Source organism: Maylandia zebra, linkage group LG2 (genome assembly GCF_041146795.1).
Source record: "Maylandia zebra isolate NMK-2024a linkage group LG2, Mzebra_GT3a, whole genome shotgun sequence".
NCBI lineage: Eukaryota > Metazoa > Chordata > Actinopteri > Cichliformes > Cichlidae > Maylandia > Maylandia zebra.
In genome coordinates this window covers 30,002,406-30,022,025 of record NC_135168.1, presented here as the reverse complement: position 1 = coordinate 30,022,025, position 19,620 = coordinate 30,002,406, and the positions used below count along the sequence as shown (strand labels likewise).

General features: G+C 42.2%; 1 protein-coding gene across 5 annotated transcripts; it reads right to left on the bottom strand.

Annotated features, from left to right (window-relative positions):
• Positions 1 to 390: 390 nt before the first annotated feature.
• On the bottom strand, positions 391 to 19,450 carry LOC101484172 (centrosome and spindle pole associated protein 1). Of its 5 annotated transcripts, none has more exons than XM_076890733.1 (29): positions 19,053 to 19,448; positions 18,411 to 18,586; positions 18,166 to 18,238; positions 17,851 to 17,954; positions 16,327 to 16,395; positions 14,788 to 15,050; positions 14,596 to 14,687; positions 14,353 to 14,449; positions 14,184 to 14,241; positions 13,829 to 14,097; positions 12,560 to 12,675; positions 12,286 to 12,427; positions 11,944 to 12,055; positions 11,530 to 11,589; positions 10,776 to 10,923; positions 10,557 to 10,685; positions 10,211 to 10,323; positions 9,954 to 10,103; positions 8,726 to 8,869; positions 5,658 to 5,771; positions 5,060 to 5,126; positions 4,714 to 4,840; positions 2,370 to 2,509; positions 2,150 to 2,278; positions 2,007 to 2,047; positions 1,841 to 1,901; positions 1,315 to 1,424; positions 1,080 to 1,227; positions 391 to 788 (listed from the first exon to the last, which is right to left on the bottom strand). In XM_076890733.1, exons 2-29 carry the CDS (start codon positions 18,513 to 18,515, stop codon positions 631 to 633), a joined length of 3,339 nt encoding a protein of 1,112 aa, XP_076746848.1. In that variant the 5' UTR covers positions 18,516 to 18,586; positions 19,053 to 19,448; the 3' UTR covers positions 391 to 630. The 5 variants fall into 5 exon arrangements, with proteins under 5 accessions (XP_076746848.1, XP_024659986.1, XP_024659987.1 ...); XM_024804218.2 differs by having other exon boundaries at positions 11,551 to 11,589; positions 19,053 to 19,447; XM_024804219.2 differs by having other exon boundaries at positions 14,788 to 15,026; positions 19,053 to 19,447.
• Between the last annotated feature and the right edge of the window lie 170 nt (positions 19,451 to 19,620).

Below are 19,620 nucleotides of genomic sequence, written 5' to 3'. Positions count from 1 at the left end.
ATTTTGATCAAACTTATAACTCATGGGAAAATCTGTTTAAAATATATGTTAATCTTTTCAATATATGTCTCGGTTGCTATAACTTCTGTTGCTGCAGGATCAAATTCTTCTCTGTGGTACTGAAAATAGTATTGCATTTGAAATTCCAGTATCGTGACATTGCTGTCCTAATGACTTGATGCTACTTTGTGTGACTTGGCATATGTAATTCACATTTAAATGCAGCAGTGAAGTCTTAATTTTGCCATGCAATATGAATGAAAAGGGAGAAAATTGAACCTTTGAGTAATTGAGGGAAAATTGTTGACATGAACATAAATTACAGGCAAAGAGCAATTTGCTTTAGCGATGATATGTCTTGTAAAAGGAAGCAAACCAAAACACAGTACATAAAAGTAAAAAATAATTTATTTAAAAATAGATTCAATAAAACAATAATTTACATGTAAAAGACCACAAAGGTTCCCACACTGGATTACAACTGTGAGGTTTCAACAGAAGCAAAAAGAGAAACATCTTTTCCTTGACAGTAACTTACATTTATCTTTAATCAAAGCAATAAATTAAAACCAACTTTGAACTTATGCACTCAAAATCAAAAGGACCCTCCAAATCTTAGGAGACAAGGTGCTACGTTGCCAGCCGCTCCCTTCTGATCGCACGGTCTAAACACTTCAGCGTGTCTGATGTTTCTGGCCGTATCCAGCGATCGGTTTCTATAGACCCCTGACGATTATGAAGAGAAAACCGCGGAGGAGAGTCGTCGTCGTTAGACAGATCCAGCGGTGCTGAAGAAAAACAAGTGAACACAGAAAACACACATCTTCACTGCTACAATGCATGCTTTATATAAGAACAAATATTTGCTAAATATATATTGTTAGTTTGCAGGTTTACATGAACGATGCTGTACTTACTGAATCGAGCAAACTTCAAACCCATTAAAAATCCTAATGCAGAATTTTATAATGATCGATATATTAGACCCTGAGCTTCATAATCCTGAAGATGGTCTGAATGCTGGTCTGGGCTTTTATACAACGAGAAACATATTTACACAAAAAAATATGAAGTCGTACCAGCTGTGTTGCCACGACGACTGAGAGCCTGATGACCCGTCCTGTTCCGGTTTCCCCATTCCCCATCCTCATTCTGCCGCTGTCTGGTAACTGCGTGGCCGGAGTAATCATCATGATGACCAACAGGGTGGCCAGAAGCAGCTCGCTCCTGAAAAAAGGGAAGAAAAAAGTTAAAACTTCAGCAAATAAACTTCGTGTTTGACCAGGACTCGCGGATGGTTTTTAAGAAGAATACCTGTGGGCGCTGTGACTGTCTGGAAAGCCTCCTCCTCTCCCGGGCCGACAGCTGACGAGTCTTCTCGGGTTCTGGGGTTTGCAGCACTGACGAGCCATCGCCCAGAGGGTCTTAACACACACACAACCAAAGTCAGTCATTTCAAACATCGCTGCAACTTTTTATGTGATCCTCGTCACTTAAAGCATCCTCGACATTAAAAAGTTCCAGATGTCATTTTGCAGTATACAGTTTGGCCCCACTGAAATAAACTTTCTCAACTTGAAAAGTTAGATACATTCAGGTGTGCGTCATACTTCTCCAGCATGAGCTAAACAACACAAACAAACAAAGCAGGAGGTAAATTATGTTTGTGATCCAGAGAACAAGCGATGTCAGTACTGTAACAGCTCAAAGAATTCGGGATGGCTGTCTGCCATGAAGACTCGGGTCTTGTGAAGTCAGTGAAACGCCTGCAGCTCTATGACTCAAAAGGAGAATGTGGATTTCACCAGCAGTAAAATGCTTTTATTTCACCATGTCTTACCAATGAAAGCACTCTCTGACTCCAGCAGAGAACCTCTTGCAGATCCCCTGGTCTCGCTCCTCTGAAATACACACAGCTCTTTTCACAGTTCCACTCTAATAACTACAAGCTGGTGGATACGGTACAAATCACAGGATTTTTGTGCAGCTTAAACATTATTTCTCACCAGTAGATCATTTTGCTGTGGTGGGGACAGGTCGAAATAATCTGCAACACAAGTAGGATATTCTTTATTATCAACAATGGATGGCACTTTGGCTGTTGAAAAGTAATAACAGGGTAAAAAAAGTAATTGAAATATAGTCTGACCGTCCTGGACCGTAGACCTCTGGCTGCTCAACTGGTGATATGAATCCCTGTAGTCCCGCCTCCGTCTGCTGGTCCCACCTACTTCCTCTAGTTTAGGAACTTCACTGGAGCCCAACTTCGATTCTTCATCTACCACATTAGAAGTAAATGTAAACATATAATAGTGAAGTAATGTTGTTACTAATAGAGTACAGTCAACACTTTGAGATCACTGTGTTACCTCTGTACTTGAGCTGAAGGGAGTCCTGGATTCGTAACAAATTTCGTGGCTCTGTATATCTGGAGTTAGGCCTACGAACTGGAGCCTGGAGCCTCAGCCTGGCCATATCAAACACATCCACCACAGCACGCTCGCGATACCTGGAGGAATGGAAACAGGTGTACGCACAGAAATATCAGTTTCTATGGAAGAGCAGATCAGTCTTTTGTCTGAGTTTGGCTTGTTCTGCTAGACAATGCCAAGGATCAACGATGGTCAAAGCGATAAGCAGTAGGTCGCCAAGCTTTTTAGCTCATTTCCATGATTGAGTCATTCAGCTACATGTAGTCTGCCTCACTGTAATTTCATGTTGCATCTCCACATATACCAACACAAACATGTCTGGATCTTTATGCTCGTGTGTGCAGAGTGGCACACTGACTCATTATGATCAAATGAGAGACGAGATGGAGGTTATTTCTGACTGCTGGTTTGATTTTTAAATTCAATAAGTCTGCACTTGCACAGATGTTTGTTTATTTCATCTCCTCAACTCCCACCCACCCCACCGCCCACTTTTGTCAGTGGGAAACTGTTGTGTGTTCTACAATGAAGAATGAGAAGACGGACAGGTGAGACACTGTAAACATACAAAAAGACTGTACAAGCACAACTATACAAAGCATTAACAGCCACTTGCATCTCTTCAAGAGGTTGTTAACATAAATACCCAGGCAGCCAATCACATCAGAAAGGGAAGGAAAGGTGGTTTAGGTCACTTTGAACATTGAATAGCTGTTGGTGCCAGACAAACTGCTCTCAGTATTTCAGTAACTGCTCATCTGCTAGAATTTTCCCACACAAGCGGGAACCAATCAGCTAAGTAAAGACAAACGACAGTCCATCATTACTTTAAGAACTGAAGGTCAGTCAGTGCGGAAAATTTCTAAAACTTTGAATGTGTCCCCAAGTGCAGCCGCAAAAACCATCAAGCTCTACAATGAAACTGTCTCACATGAGGACGCCCCAGGAAAGGAAGACCAAGAGTCCCTCTGCTGCTGAGGATACATTCATCCGAGTCACCAGCCTCAGAAATCACAAGTTAACAGCAGCTCAGATTAGAGCCCAGATAAATGCCACACAGAGCTCCAGTAGCAGACACATCTCTACATCAGCTGTTCAGAGGAGCCTTTATGGTCAAATAGCTGCTAAGAAACAACAACTAAGGAAAAGTAACAAGCAGAAGAGATTTGTCTGGACCAAGACAAACACAAGGAGTGGACATTAGACCAGTGGACATCTGTGCTTTGGTCTGATGAGACAAAATTGAGATCTTTGGTTCCATCCGTCTTGTGTCTTTGTGCGACACAGAAAGGTGAACGTTGGTTTCTACATGCATGGTTCCCACTGTGAAGCATGGAGGAGGTGGTGATGGTGTGGGGGGGCTTTGCTGGTGACACTTTTGGGGATTTACTCAGAATTGAAGGCAGACTGAAGCAGCATGGCTACCACAACATCCAGTAGCAACATGCCATCCCATCAAGTTTGCATTTACTTGGACCATCATTTATTTTTCAACAGCACAATGACCCCAAACACACCTCCAGACTGTGTGACCGAGAAGGAGAGTGCTGGAGTGCTGGCGCCTGATGGCCTTGCGTCCACAGTCACCTGACCTAAACCCAGTGCAGATGGTTTGGGATGAGATGGAGCGCAGAGTGAAGGAAAAAGGACCAACAAGCGCTCAGCATCTATGGGAATTCCTTCAAGACTGTTGGAAAACCATTTCAGGCGACGACCTCATGAAGCTCATGGAGAGAATGCCAAGAGTGAGCAAAGCTGTAAGCAAAGCAAAGGGCGGCTGCTTTAAAGAATCTAAAATATCAAACATTTTTTGAGTTATTTCACAATTTTTTATTTACTACATAATTCCATGTGCTCATTCATAGCTTTGATGCCTTCAGTGAGAATCTGCAACATAAACAGTCATGAAAATAAAACCATTAAAAAAGAAGGTGTAACAAAACTTTTACTGGTATTGTAGCTCAATGTGAATGATAGTGTGTATTAAACACTCAGTTTCACTTGCTAACTTCACTCTTCTCCACGTCTTTCTGAAGGACCAACAACAGCACAACTAAGAGCAATCTGTAACAGTCTCCTGGTGACAACATGAAAGCAAAAGCCTGCAAAGCTGCTGTCGACAAACACAGATATTTCATATTGTAACCACCAAAAGTGTTCTTCTCTAAGTATGCAATGTGCATTAACTGATGCACAGCTACATCCAATATGAAGTCCAGTAAATGTATATGCATCCATTAGTATGCCAAAGGTTACAGCATGAGTGATGAATGTGTTTTACCTGTTATTCAGAGGAGAGTCTAAATCCTCCCAATCCGCCTGCTGCAGGTCACCCTCCAGGCGTTTTTGTTCATTGCGGAGCTGCCGACGCAATGCTGACAGCTCACTGAACAGATCGCAACGGTCTCCTAAAACACACACAGTCTATAGCTGATACAGTGTTTTCAATATCATTACCCTTCTCAGCACCAGCAAAACGTAAAGAAACACAGCCGAGTCGATGTATAAGAAAGGACGGATCACTCTAAGTGTCAAAGAAAATGTAACACTGTTTATGGGAGACTGAGCCCAACACAAAGATCCTGCAGATATGATCAGAGGCGTCTATGTTTGCTCTCACACAGTACCTGCAGCTCGCAACTGGTTCCTACAAGCAGGGACGGGAGGGGACTGCAGACCGGACAGAGACCGCTCCTTAAAAACAAAAAGATTAATTCACAAAGGATTTTAGCAGAAAATATTCTATTACAGAGAAATAAATTAAACATTTTCTAACTTTTAAATAAACTGGACCAAGAAAAGTCTTAAAAACAGTGCAGCTATAGTAGCCTGTGTTTAAGCCTTTCAAATATTAAATACAAAACACTGCTGGTAACATTCTGTCATTGAGTCTTGACTTTAATGCCTTTCACATCATCATTCATCACAGTACAGATGTGATCTGTGCAAACACTTGTAGAAAAGACTTGTTGCAGGTAGTTAGCACCGGCTAACTGTGACCTGAGTAACTCTGAAAAGCTATGCATAAGAGACATGAAATAAATGTGTACATGTGCAACAGACTGAAACTTACACAGAAAGTGTTACTCAGTCTGGATGAGTAACATTAGCATAACAACTTTTACAAAAAACCTCTGGGTGCATTCAACCCTCAAACATGTTCACATAAGATAAACCAACCTCAAGATGCTGTCAGACTAATGGAAGTGAGTGTAAGAGACTTACAGACGATGGGACTGTAGAGTGTTGGCTGTCAGCAGTGGGAGGTCTGGGGGTATACTGGTGAAGGCCACGTTTCTTCTGCAGAGTGGGGATTGGAGGTGAGGGTTCCCTGTAGACCTGAAGACACACAGCTTGTGATTTACTACATAAAACTTTAAAATACTACAGTTAATATAAGCCAACTGATTATTTGAAACTTATTGTTCAGAATATTTGGAAGAAGGGTATAGCAGTGTAGCTACAAGAGAAGGAGTCCCTACAAATGGTGACTACCTTCATCTTGACCTAAGAACACGATTGAACACACACACACACACACACACACACACACACACACACACACACACACACACACACACACACACACACACACACACACACACACACACCTTTGTGAATTAATCTGTGTGCTCTATTTAATCAAACATATTGATATAAAAACTGTTTCATTTTATTTTTTTCCACATCATCATGTTTATATTGCTCTGCTGTTAATAGTATTTTGGTGCTTTGAGAATATCTTTTTCAGAAACCATCATGCCAATAAAGCAGGACTGAAGTGATCTGAACTGAGTGAGAGTGTCCTGAGTGGAATCAGCGACGGCCATTTTCATCTTGAAAGCTAATCAAAGGAAAGAAATTAAAAGAAGCAGCTGTCGTTCAGGAGGTAGGTGGCCCAGTAACCACAGGGCTGACAGGCTTGTCCATCTGTCAGAGTGTCCTTGGACAAAACATTGAACCCCAACTAATTGCTCCCAGTGCTCACACCAGCACCATGCACGGTAGCTCAACTCCGCTGGTGTGGGAAGGGATAAACCAAATAGTGGCACTGTTTGGTCTTTGGATCAAAATAATGAAGGGGTGTCTTCAAATAATTCAAGTGAACACACAGACACATACAGTATTTGTATGTTGGTGGTCAGCAGTGTTGGGGAGTAACGGAATACATGTACCGCCGTTACGTATTTAAAATACAAAATATGAGTAACTGTATTCCGTTACAGTTACCGTTTAAAAAGGTGGTATTCAGAATACAGTTACTTTGTTGAAATAAATGGATTACACTGCGGTACTTTCCTGTTTCATTTTGTCGCGGGTCAGGACTGTTTGGGTTTTGTTTGACAGCTACGTTCTTTCGTTCCAGGCGGCAGCGTTACGGTTGCCATGGTTACAGGGTGACGCTCTCTCTCTCTGCGACAGTGTGTTTCCATACTGTACAGTAATGCCACTGTTTTGCACATGTCTCACTCTGTATATTTTATTTTATTTATTTTAAATATTCTACTTATTGTTTACTCTATTTAATTTGTAAAATATGTGTACACACACACACACACACACGTAGAAAAATATTTAGTATACACATCCAGAAATACATATACTATTATATATAGTACATATATTTATTAGTTTCAGATGTAGCCATTATTGTATTTTGCACAACTCTGTTGCTTGTGAAGCTCGCACACAAGAATTTCACTCACATGTGCTGTACCAATGTACCTGCACATGTGATGTGACAATAAAAGTGATTTGATTTGATTTTGATTTGGGTGAGAGAGCGCCTTGTTGTTGTTGTTGTTGTGCTAAGCTAACAGGCAGAATGCTACAAGCATAGCTCTAAAGAATGTAGCATCATGGGCAGTGTAGTCCGTGTTGCAGGGAGAATGGACTGCCATACACGTTATGAGTCTGTGAGCGCGAGGAGGGAGAAAAAGGGGAGTGGAAAGGTAGGAGTTGTCATCGAGGAAAAACGGGAGCTGGAAGCATGTAAATATAATAATAACCACTTCAGCCAAGAAGAGTGCCTGACGAGCCCAGTTGTAAGTAAGCTATTAAGACTCGACTGTACACCGTTTTCGTGTTTTCCTCCGAAAACAATAAGTTCCGTTGGAGCAGCCTTTCAACGTCTCTCTCTGTCTCTCGCAAGAAAAGTTGACCCACACAACAAAGTAAAGCTATTTTTCGGCTACAAGCCGACAGGGACCCCGCCGTATTAGTCAGAGGTCCCTTTACTACAGTTCGGAGTCGCGGACCTTCAGTAATAGTAATAAATCACACAGCAATAGTACATTCACGTTGTTGTAAAAAGCATGATAATATATTAAGTAATCCAAAGTATTCAGAATACGTTACTGTCATTGAGTAACGTAACGGAATACGTTACAGAATACATTTTGGGGCATGTATTCTGTATTCTGTAATGGAATACATTTTAAAAGTAACCTTCCCAACACTGGTGGTCAGCTGGTCACTGGTTACAGTCTTTGTAGTTATGTGTGTCTTGAAATATGAAACATAAATACAACACCTGAGCAGACATTTGGTCACATGGAGGATGATGACTTTTATTCCTGAACATCAGATGTCTGCTTCGCATCTCATACTTCTGTTCCTTGTATAAACTGACTTTAACCCTGACAGTACTACAAATTGTGTTTCACAATAAGTGTAAACAGTTAACAAAAGTGAGCAATGGAGTTCATTTTGTTCATCTGGACTCGGGGAGATCCAACCTCGAGGATCGCGTCCCTCAAAACAAAGACCAGTATAGTAACTGGACTGGTATTTATCGTTCTGCTCAACTTAAACACTCAAAGCACTTTCTCAATCACCCAATCTATACGTGCCTGAGCACTTTCCAACACACACAAACACCTGAGATACTAACCCTGGGGTTCAAGTGCCAAAGCATTGAAAACCGAACAACTTCTGGCTGAGCAGAAGAGCTACCTCATCACGCCAGGACTCAGCCGCCTATTTACCAGCTCATAGTGACTCCGTCTCTGTCCAGGTGTATAAGTTCATCACTGAAGCAGGATCACAGAGTCATGAAGACCATTTATGTGAAAAGGGAATGACCGTCTCTGACCCACCGAGGGGGCGAAAATGTATCTTTCACTATGTTACAATCCTGTGATTTCAGCCATTCCACAGCTTTCTGTGATCAGTACTCTTAGTGATTAATGATTGGGACAATTTGCTTTCTGGGATTTTGTTACCTGGATTATTAAGTAGGCATCAAGTCAAAAGATGGACAGCGTGACACAGCTGTACATCTGTGAACTGACCTCTTCCACCCGTGCCTGTCTCTCTATCTCATACTGTCTCCTCAGTATCGCACTCTCCTTCTCCTCTGCTTCCTTCTTTATCCTCTCAGCTTCCTTCTTCCTCTGTTCAGCCAGCTGAATCAGCTCCTCATTCTTGGCCTTTTGCTGAGAGAAAGAAAAAATATTAGAGGAAGTGCACAAGACAAAGATTTAGGGAAATGAGAAAGACTTGCAATGTGTTATAATTAGAAACCATCACAACATCCGCAATCCCCAGCAACATGATTTACAGTCCAACCTGTGTGCACTTGTTACTACATGCGTGTTCACTCTGTAGGGGTTGGCCAACGCCCATCTCTGGACTCAACCCTGATTTTAAATTCAGCTACACATCTGCACAGTTTCATGACTACATCTTGCACAGAAAAGATCGGTCGACAGACAGGCATAAAAACACCTGCCAAAGTACTCAAAGTGACTTTGGCTACGTTCACACTGCATGTCTTAATGCTCAAATCCAATTTTTTTTTCTGCTTGTTCACACAACAAATAAAATGTGACAGCAAACGCGCTCTAGTGTGAACGGTTCACGGCCCTCAAAGCGGCCGCATGCGCAAAAGAAGACGTCACACACAACACGCTCTGTTTAGACTCAGAGCAAACAGTATTGTTTGACTGATGGCCCTTAATATAAAGACTTCGGACTTTACATTTCCCAATTTTGCTTTAAGTTATAAAGTTATTTTGTTACTTACATTTGGCCTAATAATGATCCTTATTGCTGTTTTAGAGAGGAGCGGTGCTTCAAAGGATAGTTGCAGATTTGTCAGAATCTGTAGATTATACAGTACAAATAAAATGTTCATGTTTCTCCAACGTTGTCTTCCCAACAGTTTCACTGGATGGCCAGGAAGCGTTCCCGATGTCTTCTCCGGCGCTGATAATTGGCGTCTGTCTTGTATCAGTGACGGATTTAATGCAACATGACCATTCAAACAGCAGATATGTATCGTCTTCAGTAACACATACAGAAGTGACCCAGATCGGTTTTGTGCCATTCACACTGTCATACCATGATCGGATATGGGTTGCATAGGGTCAGAAAAGTTGGATTTGATGCACTTTCGCCTGCAGTGTGAACGTAGCCTAAGTCAGAGATGAAGCCTTCGATTCGATTGAAACAAATTACCAATCGAGTCGAGTCGAATCAAATCGAAGCCTTTCTATCCGTCAGATTTTAGTTTCTCACCTCCATTTCCTTTCGTTTCTTCCTCTCTTGCTCCTCCTCGTACTCCCTCTGGATGCGAGCCCTCTGCTCTGCCAGCCTCTTCTCCTCCTTCTCTTCCTCCAGCCTGATTCGTTCTCTCTCCTCTGCCCTTTTATGCATTTTTTCCTCGATCTGCAAACAAATGCAGGCTGATAAAGAACTAAACCAGCGATTTTCAACAAGACAGCGTAGCATATAATACCGACAGGAGAAATGCCCCCAGCTGCGTAGCCTTTTACCTGCTGTTTGAGGTAAGCTTTGTACTTGTCCTGCTCCTGGAGCTGTTGCTCTGTGGGCTGGCTGGCAAATACTTTGCCTCTGGCAAACTGTGGGGTTTGTACATGGGTGAAACCTACAAAACATGAAACAGATCTTTCAAAATAAACGTATCAGTCTCAATGCTGTTGTTTCTGGATATTCTGATATGCTACTCGGTGGAGATGCCAGTTTCTGAACATTGAAGTAACAGCCAGTTTTAGCCAGTTTTCTTTGTGTTTTATGGCTGTGGTGTCACCAATAATCTGATAGCAAACAAAAGCTAAATAAAGCAAAGTCATATTTCTAGTGCTATGGATGCCACACTACCAGAAACCCTCTCATTGGGGTCCAGGTGCTCAGTCCGGCTGGCTGCCGCAGCAGCTGTGGCTCTCCTCTGCCGCTGCTCCGGGTTGCTGTACGCCTCCTTGTTCAGCTTGTGCATCTGACTGAGATCAGCTGCAGAGTCAGGCAGGCTAAGTTAGAACAGCTCCTCTGAATTCGTTACATGCTGCATACTATAAAAAGACGGTACAAAGCGGGACATACCAATGAGATTTCCAGTGCTGTCCCTCAGCGGCGCTCCTCCTCCACCTCTCCCCCAGGGCTGGTGGTTCTTCATGTCAGCCTCCAGCTGAGCCTCGTAACGCTCCCTGTCCTCCCTCTCCTGACGCCTCCGCTCCTGTTGCTCCTGGATCTAACAAACAGTATTTCTCGGTTTATTCAACACTCATCAAATGTCAGCGATCAACAACTATGTTCCCAAGACACTGTGAAATGTTCTATTTTCACCACAACTATCTGTCCAATTGATGAAAACAGTAAGCCTCAGTGATGAATGTTACCACCGTTTTCTCATTAAATGTGTCAAGATGCCTATTATATAAATTCAAAAACATTTAAAAAAACAAAACAAAAGTAAAACTGAATATCTTGTGTTGACTTCATTTGTTCCAGTTTTCACATTTCAGCTCAGTTTATCAGAAGCTTTCAAACATGAGCTGCAAATATGGAACCAAAAAAAGCAGAAGAATTAAGTTATTACTGCACCAGAACGACAAGGAACCAAAGCACAGCGACGAACTACCTGGAAAACATTTTAGGGAGTCTGCAGTGATCTTGTATGCTAAAGAGAAGACCAGGGGAAAATGCACGCTAAGCAGATGGAAAGAGGATTTTCACAATAAAAGGGGTCAGGGTGGGATTTGGTTATGAAGTAACTGAACAGAGGAGGATCTCAGAATTACTTCTACAGCCAACTCGACTAATACATGAGAAGGATTTTTGATTCCAGATAACTTACAGGGAGCCTTATCCATTTTACCTTGCTGTAAAGCTCACCGTTTCCACTCCTGGAAGCTTCCTGTCAACACATCACACACTAGGATGCAGTGAAATTTCATTACCTTCAACTCTCTACCAATACTGTTTTCAGTCAAATAACAAAGGAGGAGCCCAGCAACATCATCACCACAAACGTCCGTGATGGCCAAATTTATTCACCTTTAAATATCAACGGTGCTGAATGCTTCTCTGGTGATTTAAAGCCCCCCCCCCCCCCTTAATCATATAAATCAAATCCACATCCATCGACATTCTTCTGTGCTTATACTTTAACACTGTTGTTACTAGATTTGCTGTATCACGAGCACCAACAAAATTTAAGTTCTTTGGGTGGTGGCAGCACAAAGAAAAGGGTTCCTTTTATCTCACCTACCTGTTGTTTCAGAGCATCCCTGTAGCTCAAAATCCTTTCCCTGGCTGATCTGGATCTCTCTGAAGGGAACATGTAGGCATGCGATGGTTCAGTAGCCGTCTCGTTGCTGGGCCTGTTAGAGTAGTTGAGACCCGATGAGCACTTTGGTTGGTGTGTCTTACTACCATGTCTTACAGCAAACACAAACAGGAGTTAAAGCCACGTTCTTACCATTCTGTTGGAAACTATAATGAGTTTACTTGGCCTGGGCAGGATTCACTAACATGACTGTGTGCGTGCAGGTATAACAGATATAATTACTGCCATCTTGTCTTCTAGAAAACTGTAAGAGTAGATATTTACTGCATAGGAGGCTCAGGAAAGCTGCTGCCACTGTGCTGGCTCTGAGGGCTGTGGTTACCAAGCTGGCTGGGCACGGCTTCCCCTGGTGGGACATTCCAGTAGGGCGTGGGAAAGCCAGCACCAGGAGCAGGCATGTGCCCGTCTGAAAGAAAATCAATCACATAATAAACTAAAAGTAGAACACCTGTCTAATATACCAATTATACTCAGATCAGGTTTTGTAATGTAGACCAGAAAGTGTTTTTACTCCCATGTAACAGAGACCCGGACTTACAGTAGGCCATGTTTGGATCAAGCATGCTTCTGTTGGCGTAGTGATGTGGCTCTACGTAGGGGCTTCTGTATGCATCACTCACTGAAGGAGGTGGGCGGGGATGAAACAGAGGATGTCTGGGGAGGAACCATTTCAAAACATGTGATTTGTAACTAAATAAATATTCAATCCTGAATGAATTTCTGGATTCAGCTGGGACTGTGACTAGTTAGTGTTTTTTTAAGTGTCTTTAAAGGGTTCATGAAGCCCTGCAACGGTTAATCATTCTAGTTTCTCTTTAAGGTCCTTTTCATTAACTGCAGCTAGGGCCGTGCAATATGACCAAAATCTCATATTTATCGTCCCGACAACGATATGTATCACAAAAATTTTATATTTTCTGTAAACTCTATGAATCTCAGGCAACTCGACTTGCAAAGTGTTTTCAGCTGGGCGTCGTGTACCTGGAGTTACATAAGATGAAATGGCCGCAGTTTTCTTTGTGACTATTTATTACAAGGCGTGCTGCGGGGAAAAGCCTGCTCTAAGGTTTTTGGGGGGGTTTTTTGGCCTCTCATCCGTAAACACTCTGCATACTATTTCACATGATTCTGTTTATTTTGAAAAATCTCAAATCTTCAACTTTATTGTGAAAGGTTTATGTGGAAAATAAACATGCGGATTGTGGAGCCACGCGATCGTTGTTGCTAACGACAACGCATAAAAACAGTCGCTTGTCCGTCTGTAGTGTGGTTACATTAAATATAAAAAAAGGGAGAACTTCAACAAATTCTACAGTGACCATCAAAATGATGGAAAGATTTGCCGTAAACGGTTTCTTTTGTGACACCACGAAACAAACGATAGCGTATAATATGAGACGATAGATGTTTTCATATCGTCATCCGATATACATCTTTATATTGAGCAACGTTAACTACAGTGTTTGTCAATTCTGCTGGATCCAGATTCTCAACACACAAACACGTACTGGACACTGATTCCCAAAACAAAACGCTGTATTATCATTACTGTTTGATCTCACTGACATGAGCCATTATATACTGTTTACTCTTCCACAGCTGCATTCAGTTCATTTAAACATGTCCTGCAGTATGACATCATTGCTATTATTAACTGATTTCGTTATGAAAACAATGCAGACATATTTGGCTCCACTGTCAAACTGTCAACCAACTTGCTGCTCAAGTGTTGCCTCCTGTCCTAATCTTAAGTGTTGCATTATGAAATCATTCAGACTGTAACTGATGTAAAGTTTCGTATTACTACCTAGGGATGTCCATGGACGTCACAGGGTTGGCAGGCTTGCTGTTGGGAGGCAGACCACTTCCACCTAAGCCCAGGGCAGAGCTATACTCCAGCAAAGGGGACGGGAAGGCCACGTGAGCCTGCCCGAGGGGAGGCATTTCCCTCTCTCTAGCACCAATCTTCTCGATGTCAGGTAGAGCACTTGATGATGATCTATCACCTGTGGTTACAGGATCTGACACCTGGGCACCTTTTCTTCTGCTCAGTCCAAACTGTCTGATTCGGTCCGGCTGGATAAAGAAACAGCTGATAAATATCCTGCACAGTGTAAACATTCTCAGAGCAAAGGAGAGTGGCTTATGAGCTGTAAGCTGACCTGTTTCTCAGGGTCATTTATTCCTGTTGCTGCGACTTTCAACTCGAAATATTTTTCCCTGAAACAAAGACAAATTTGTATCCATTTCTGCAGCCACTGCAAGTCATAACTAAGTGCTAAGTGGTGAAATATTTAGGGCTTCTAGTAAGCACCATAAATAAAGACGCACCTCTTCTTGTTGCGGTGCTGCTCAGCTATCTGCTCCTGCAGCTCCTGTCGGTAGCGCTCCTTCCTCCTCTGCAAAGCCTCATGTGTATCAACTGTTCCTGAAAACACGGGACCACATCTGAAACCTTGAATTCATTTTCCCAATTCTTTTCCACATTTAAAGGGTTCATAAGTTTGTAACTGTATGTTCAGCTGTTTTAACACAAATGATGTTTTTTGAGCTGCTCACGGGAAGTCTTTTTACCTATTAAAAGGCCAGTGGCAAACTCAGCATCTGCAGATTTGTTCCGCACTCTGGATGTCTGTCCATCTCTGGTAACACTAGCTGAATCTTCCCTAAACACACAAATAAAATGAGGGAGAAAGAAGTCACTATCTTTAACACTACTTTTATCATAAACACATAAATCAACACTACAAAAACAAAATCTTCTACCTGCCATCGGTCTTTGTAGGTCGTCTCTTCTCATAATTGCCATTAACTGCCATACGTCTTGTGCCTTCAATCAGCTCCACTTCATCTTTACACTCCTCTCCCTCTGACTCCTGGTCCGTTGGCCTCCCCAGCCTGTCTCGATGCCTGAAGAGCGCTGGCGACTGCCTCTCTTCATCCTCAGCTAGGCACAGAGGCCTGTGTAGCGTCCTGCTCTCCTCTGTTAGAGTGGCTACATCCTTCTGTTTGAGCACAGACAGGCGTGGCTAAAGGACACACCATCATAACAAGGCAACATTGAAGAAATAAACAGAGATCACTAGAAAGAAAGAGGCTGCCTTTGTTCTGTCATCCATCCATCCACTTATCCTTTTCGGGGTCGTGGGGGGTGCTGGAGCCTATCCCAGCTATCATAAGGCACACCCAGGGTGCACCCTGGACAGGTCGCCAGTCTGTCGCAGGGCTAACACACAGAGACAGACAACCATGCGCACTCACATTCACACCTATGGGCAATTTAGATTAATCAATTAACCTAACCCAACAAACTGCATGTCTTTGGACAGTGGGAGGAAGCCGGAGTACCCGGGGAGAACCCACACAAACACGGGGAGAACATGCAAACTCCACACAGAAAGACCCCGGCCTGATGGTGAAATTGAACTCAGGGCCTTCTTGTGCGGCATGTGCGCGAACCACCGTGCTTGTTTTGTCATGTTAGATGAAATCAAGTACAGTAACAAAGCTACTGTCTGATCTGACATTAGATGTTACAGTCTTTCATTATCACATCAGAGTGGATTAATGGACTGTCAAGCTGTCACTACTGCATTTGTACGAGTATCACTTGGAGTAGTGCTGTTTCAAAGTTTACAGCTTTAAATTGCTTATAAAGTTAGATGAAAGCCTTTATTGTTGCAACAGTTTACTCGATGTGTTTAGCTTTCTACGTCAATCGCTGATCTATTGTTTTAGCTTAGTTTTTAACTTTAGTCTTTACTGACATTCACATGGTGTTTGTGCACATATTGAGGTGTCTCCATCTTTTATACACACACTGAAGCTCTGAGCCAACAGAGTTTTACGTAGGAAGGAAAATGTCTGTTTGAGGTGTGACTGTACCAGCGACAGATAGTGCCAGCAAGCAGACATTCTACTGCTGCATCCTGCATGTGAAAAAGGACAGCTTCAGCACTGCCACAACATGATCCTCCCAACAATCACATGTTGATTCATGCAGGACAATGGCTTATGTAACATCTGGTAACATCACAAGTAACCGCTCCACTAAGAGTCGCCCGGATTGAGAATCACTGATGAAAACATGTGTGGGCTCTTTCACAGTGCATCTTAACTGTGTTTATAGTCTTTTGTGTTTATAGTGTTTTGGTAAATAAAAGTGTTTTATTCCAAATGAACAAATGAGAAAATTCTTTTCAGCAGGACTGTTGTCATCTACCATCCACTTTAGCAGCCATTCTGTTCGGCCAAGCATCTAATCTTTAAATATATTAAAATCATAAAAGACATTAAGGCATTTACCTTGACAGGCCTCCTGTTATTGAACTGGAGTAATGGTCCTGCAGTCTCAACACGTTCAAACTGGTTTTTCTGTAACATAAAATAAAAGCAGAGATGAAACAGGTGGTGTAAACCTAATGAGCAGACTGTAGCTAGAATCTAAAAACTGGCTTTGATGCTAGAGCTGCGACCTCAGGTGTACAGATAGGTACGCAACAACGCTGATGTTTACAGTAGAGTGTGTAATATTTCATGTGTGTCACTGTATTACATGGAGAACAACTGAAACCTTTGTCTTATTTTTTACTTCATTAACACAGGATTAGCAACATAAACAGGCCGAGCACATGTTCAGTTGGGTTTCTATGTTTCTTATTCCTGACTGTCTTTCAATTGCCACACAGCTTTGTCATATTTGTGACACAGCATGACGAGCGCTTTATACAATATGCCTCATTCACCCAATGTTACCAAGTGCTTTCTATCTAACATCACATTCACACTTTGGGGGTTCAGTGGAATTCAGTATTTTGCCAAAAGGAAGACATCGAATCACCAACCGTCCGATTAGAGGATCTGTCCTACCTCCCGAGCCACCGCCACGGAAATCTGTCTGCAATCTCTCTCAGAACTATGTCTAAAAAAAAATGTAGTTTATTGAACAGTTTCTCACCAATAAACTGCAAAGAAACAATGCTCCATTTTATTCTAAATCCTATACCCAGCAAACTTTTCCACGATGGAGAGAAAAACCCCACTCAGCACAGTCACACACATCTAAAGGTGTGACCTGGTCAGTTGGTGAAATTTGCCTCCTTACTGGAGATTTATACTTAAGCGGGAAATTCATGATATTGCTACGTTGTAACCGCAAAGCCAACTGAAACCCTACATTGTAACTAAAGTGCACCTCCTTGGAAATGTAACTACATGTCGAGGATCAATCTAAGGCCTCACAAATGTTAGCAAATTGCTAGAGGGGACTGATATAGGAATGGATGTGAGGATATCCACAAAGAAGTGGACAAACTCGAAAAAAAAGGAAAATGACAACGAGTTGGGACCCAGGTGGGGGGAAAGTCCCAGCATTTTATTTGTAGCTATCGGCTGGCATCATGTATAAAACACAATCACAATGTACTTAACCCATAATGCAGCACACACAAGCATAAATGCCAACAACAATTTCAGCCACTTACATCAGTAATATCTACAAAGATTCCCCACAGAAGTCTAACTCAGCCTCAGAGATGCTAGCAGCTCTCTTTAGGCTGTGATGATAGTGCTGGATGAATTGTGGCAAACTGTGATGTTTGGGTCTACTAAACCCCAACAATTTATAGAATGGAAGCAGTTTGATACCCGAAGAATTCTCAGAAAATGAAAAAGATATGTAATTTTTTTGTAAACCTGAGACAAGTGATAGCTAACTTGCAGCATAAAAGTATAAGTTTAGAATAAGGATCTGACACATATAGATTGAAAACTCAAACTCGCTACAGTGTCACACACACACACATAAACAGAGCAGTGTGTGACAGTCACCCGAGTCATGTAGCGCCTGTAGTCCATACGAAGCTCGTGCTGCAGCCTCTGTTTCTTCCTCTCGTACTCCACACCAAGGGGGAGACCCACACTGCAGCTCTCCTCTGAAAACACATCAACATTTCATAGAGACAGAAGGTAAACAGTGTTATCAGAATCAGAATCAGAATACTTTATTGATCCCTGGGGGAAATTATTTTTTGTTACAGTGCTCCATTTTAAACCAAAACAAATCTCAAGTGACAAGTGAAATACTTAAATAATATTTAACTTAAAGTATGAACTGATGTGACAAATTGTGGCCAGGATCTATACCTCTTCCCTGTGCTTTTGACTTAGGAGGGATGTTCTCCTTAGCAGTAGACCCGTAGCCTCGGTAGGGTTTTGCCTGTCAGTCAGAAGGAAAAGAAGATCCACATTACTTCTTACTTACAGCATATAACGGCAAAGAGGGCGGCTAAAGTTTAACTTCAATAAACTTCTTATTTGGTCTAAAACGGTGTTGTTTTTCAGACGTTTATCAAAAGGTCTGCCTTGAAAATTATCTATTTCTAACCCACCTTCATTTCCATGTATGGGGGGTCTTGTTCTAAACAGGCTTTATCCTCTGCCACCCTCGCCTTGCGTTCCATGATGAAGTTCTCCAGCTCGTCGTCCATCTCCATCCGGCGAAGTTACACAACCGAGCTGGAAACAACAACTTAATCCTCCTTACAGTGAGCTTACAGAGAGCTCACTGCAGCGAGAACAAATGATAAAAATGTATGTTATACAGGGTTCAGTGCGTCACGGCCGTCACTGATATGAACTGCAGCACACACCGCTTCGCTTGCAAGTCGGTTCTATCACTTTAATTTACTGTTGTCAGGCAACCGGCGTCAAGTTCCAGGCACAGATAGCATTAACCCGCTTAACTGTATTAGCTTAGCAATTAGCAATATAATAATGCAATTAGTATGTAGCATGGAAAGTGCTCGTAACTGTAACGCCCAGAACGTGTTTGGTTCGTTTAAACCGACTTAAATTGCTATGGTTCGCTTGCTTATTAGCTTTGACTAATGGAAAGCAAAGTAAAGTTAGCAAAAACACCACAAAAGCACATGAAAGCTAATCTTAGCTAATGAGCACTTGGCTTCGAGCTGCTAGCGTTAACTTTCTACTGGAACTTTGTACTGTTGTTATTAGAATTAAGTCAAACCTACCATTAGGTGGTGTATGATTGCGAGGCAGTGTTCGTTAGCTTGAAAAGGATGGCGGTGTCTTGAGCGATTGTATATCGCAAACAAATAGCAGTACTTCCGGTCGCAGGTGTCGAAATAAAATACTGTGTAGGAATACTTTGTGATGTGTCAGCTATCAGAAACCATTCAAATTTGAAACTATGTTGATGTGTCCGTGTTAATAGGAACATATGTTTTTTATTTGGGAATTCATCAAATCAAGTTTTCTCTGTATCTCCATTATAAGCTAGTTACACAATCGTTCACATATCACAGGCTTTTCAATCTCATGTTCTCTAGCATATCGACACTATGGCTCTATCCCAATTCTGGGTCTTCAGCCTTAAAGGTCCACAAGGGCCGCGTACTCAAAGACCGCTAAGGCCGGAAGTGCGAGGCTTGTGAAATGGGACGGTCTAGCCGCCGTCTCGCTGCCCAGGTTGCCTAGCAACTATGATACTAACCGCTGGAAACGTTTCGTACAGCACTTTTTGACAGAAATGAAGAAAAAAATATTTTGTTCATTTGTTTGTTTCTACATGAGCTTTGA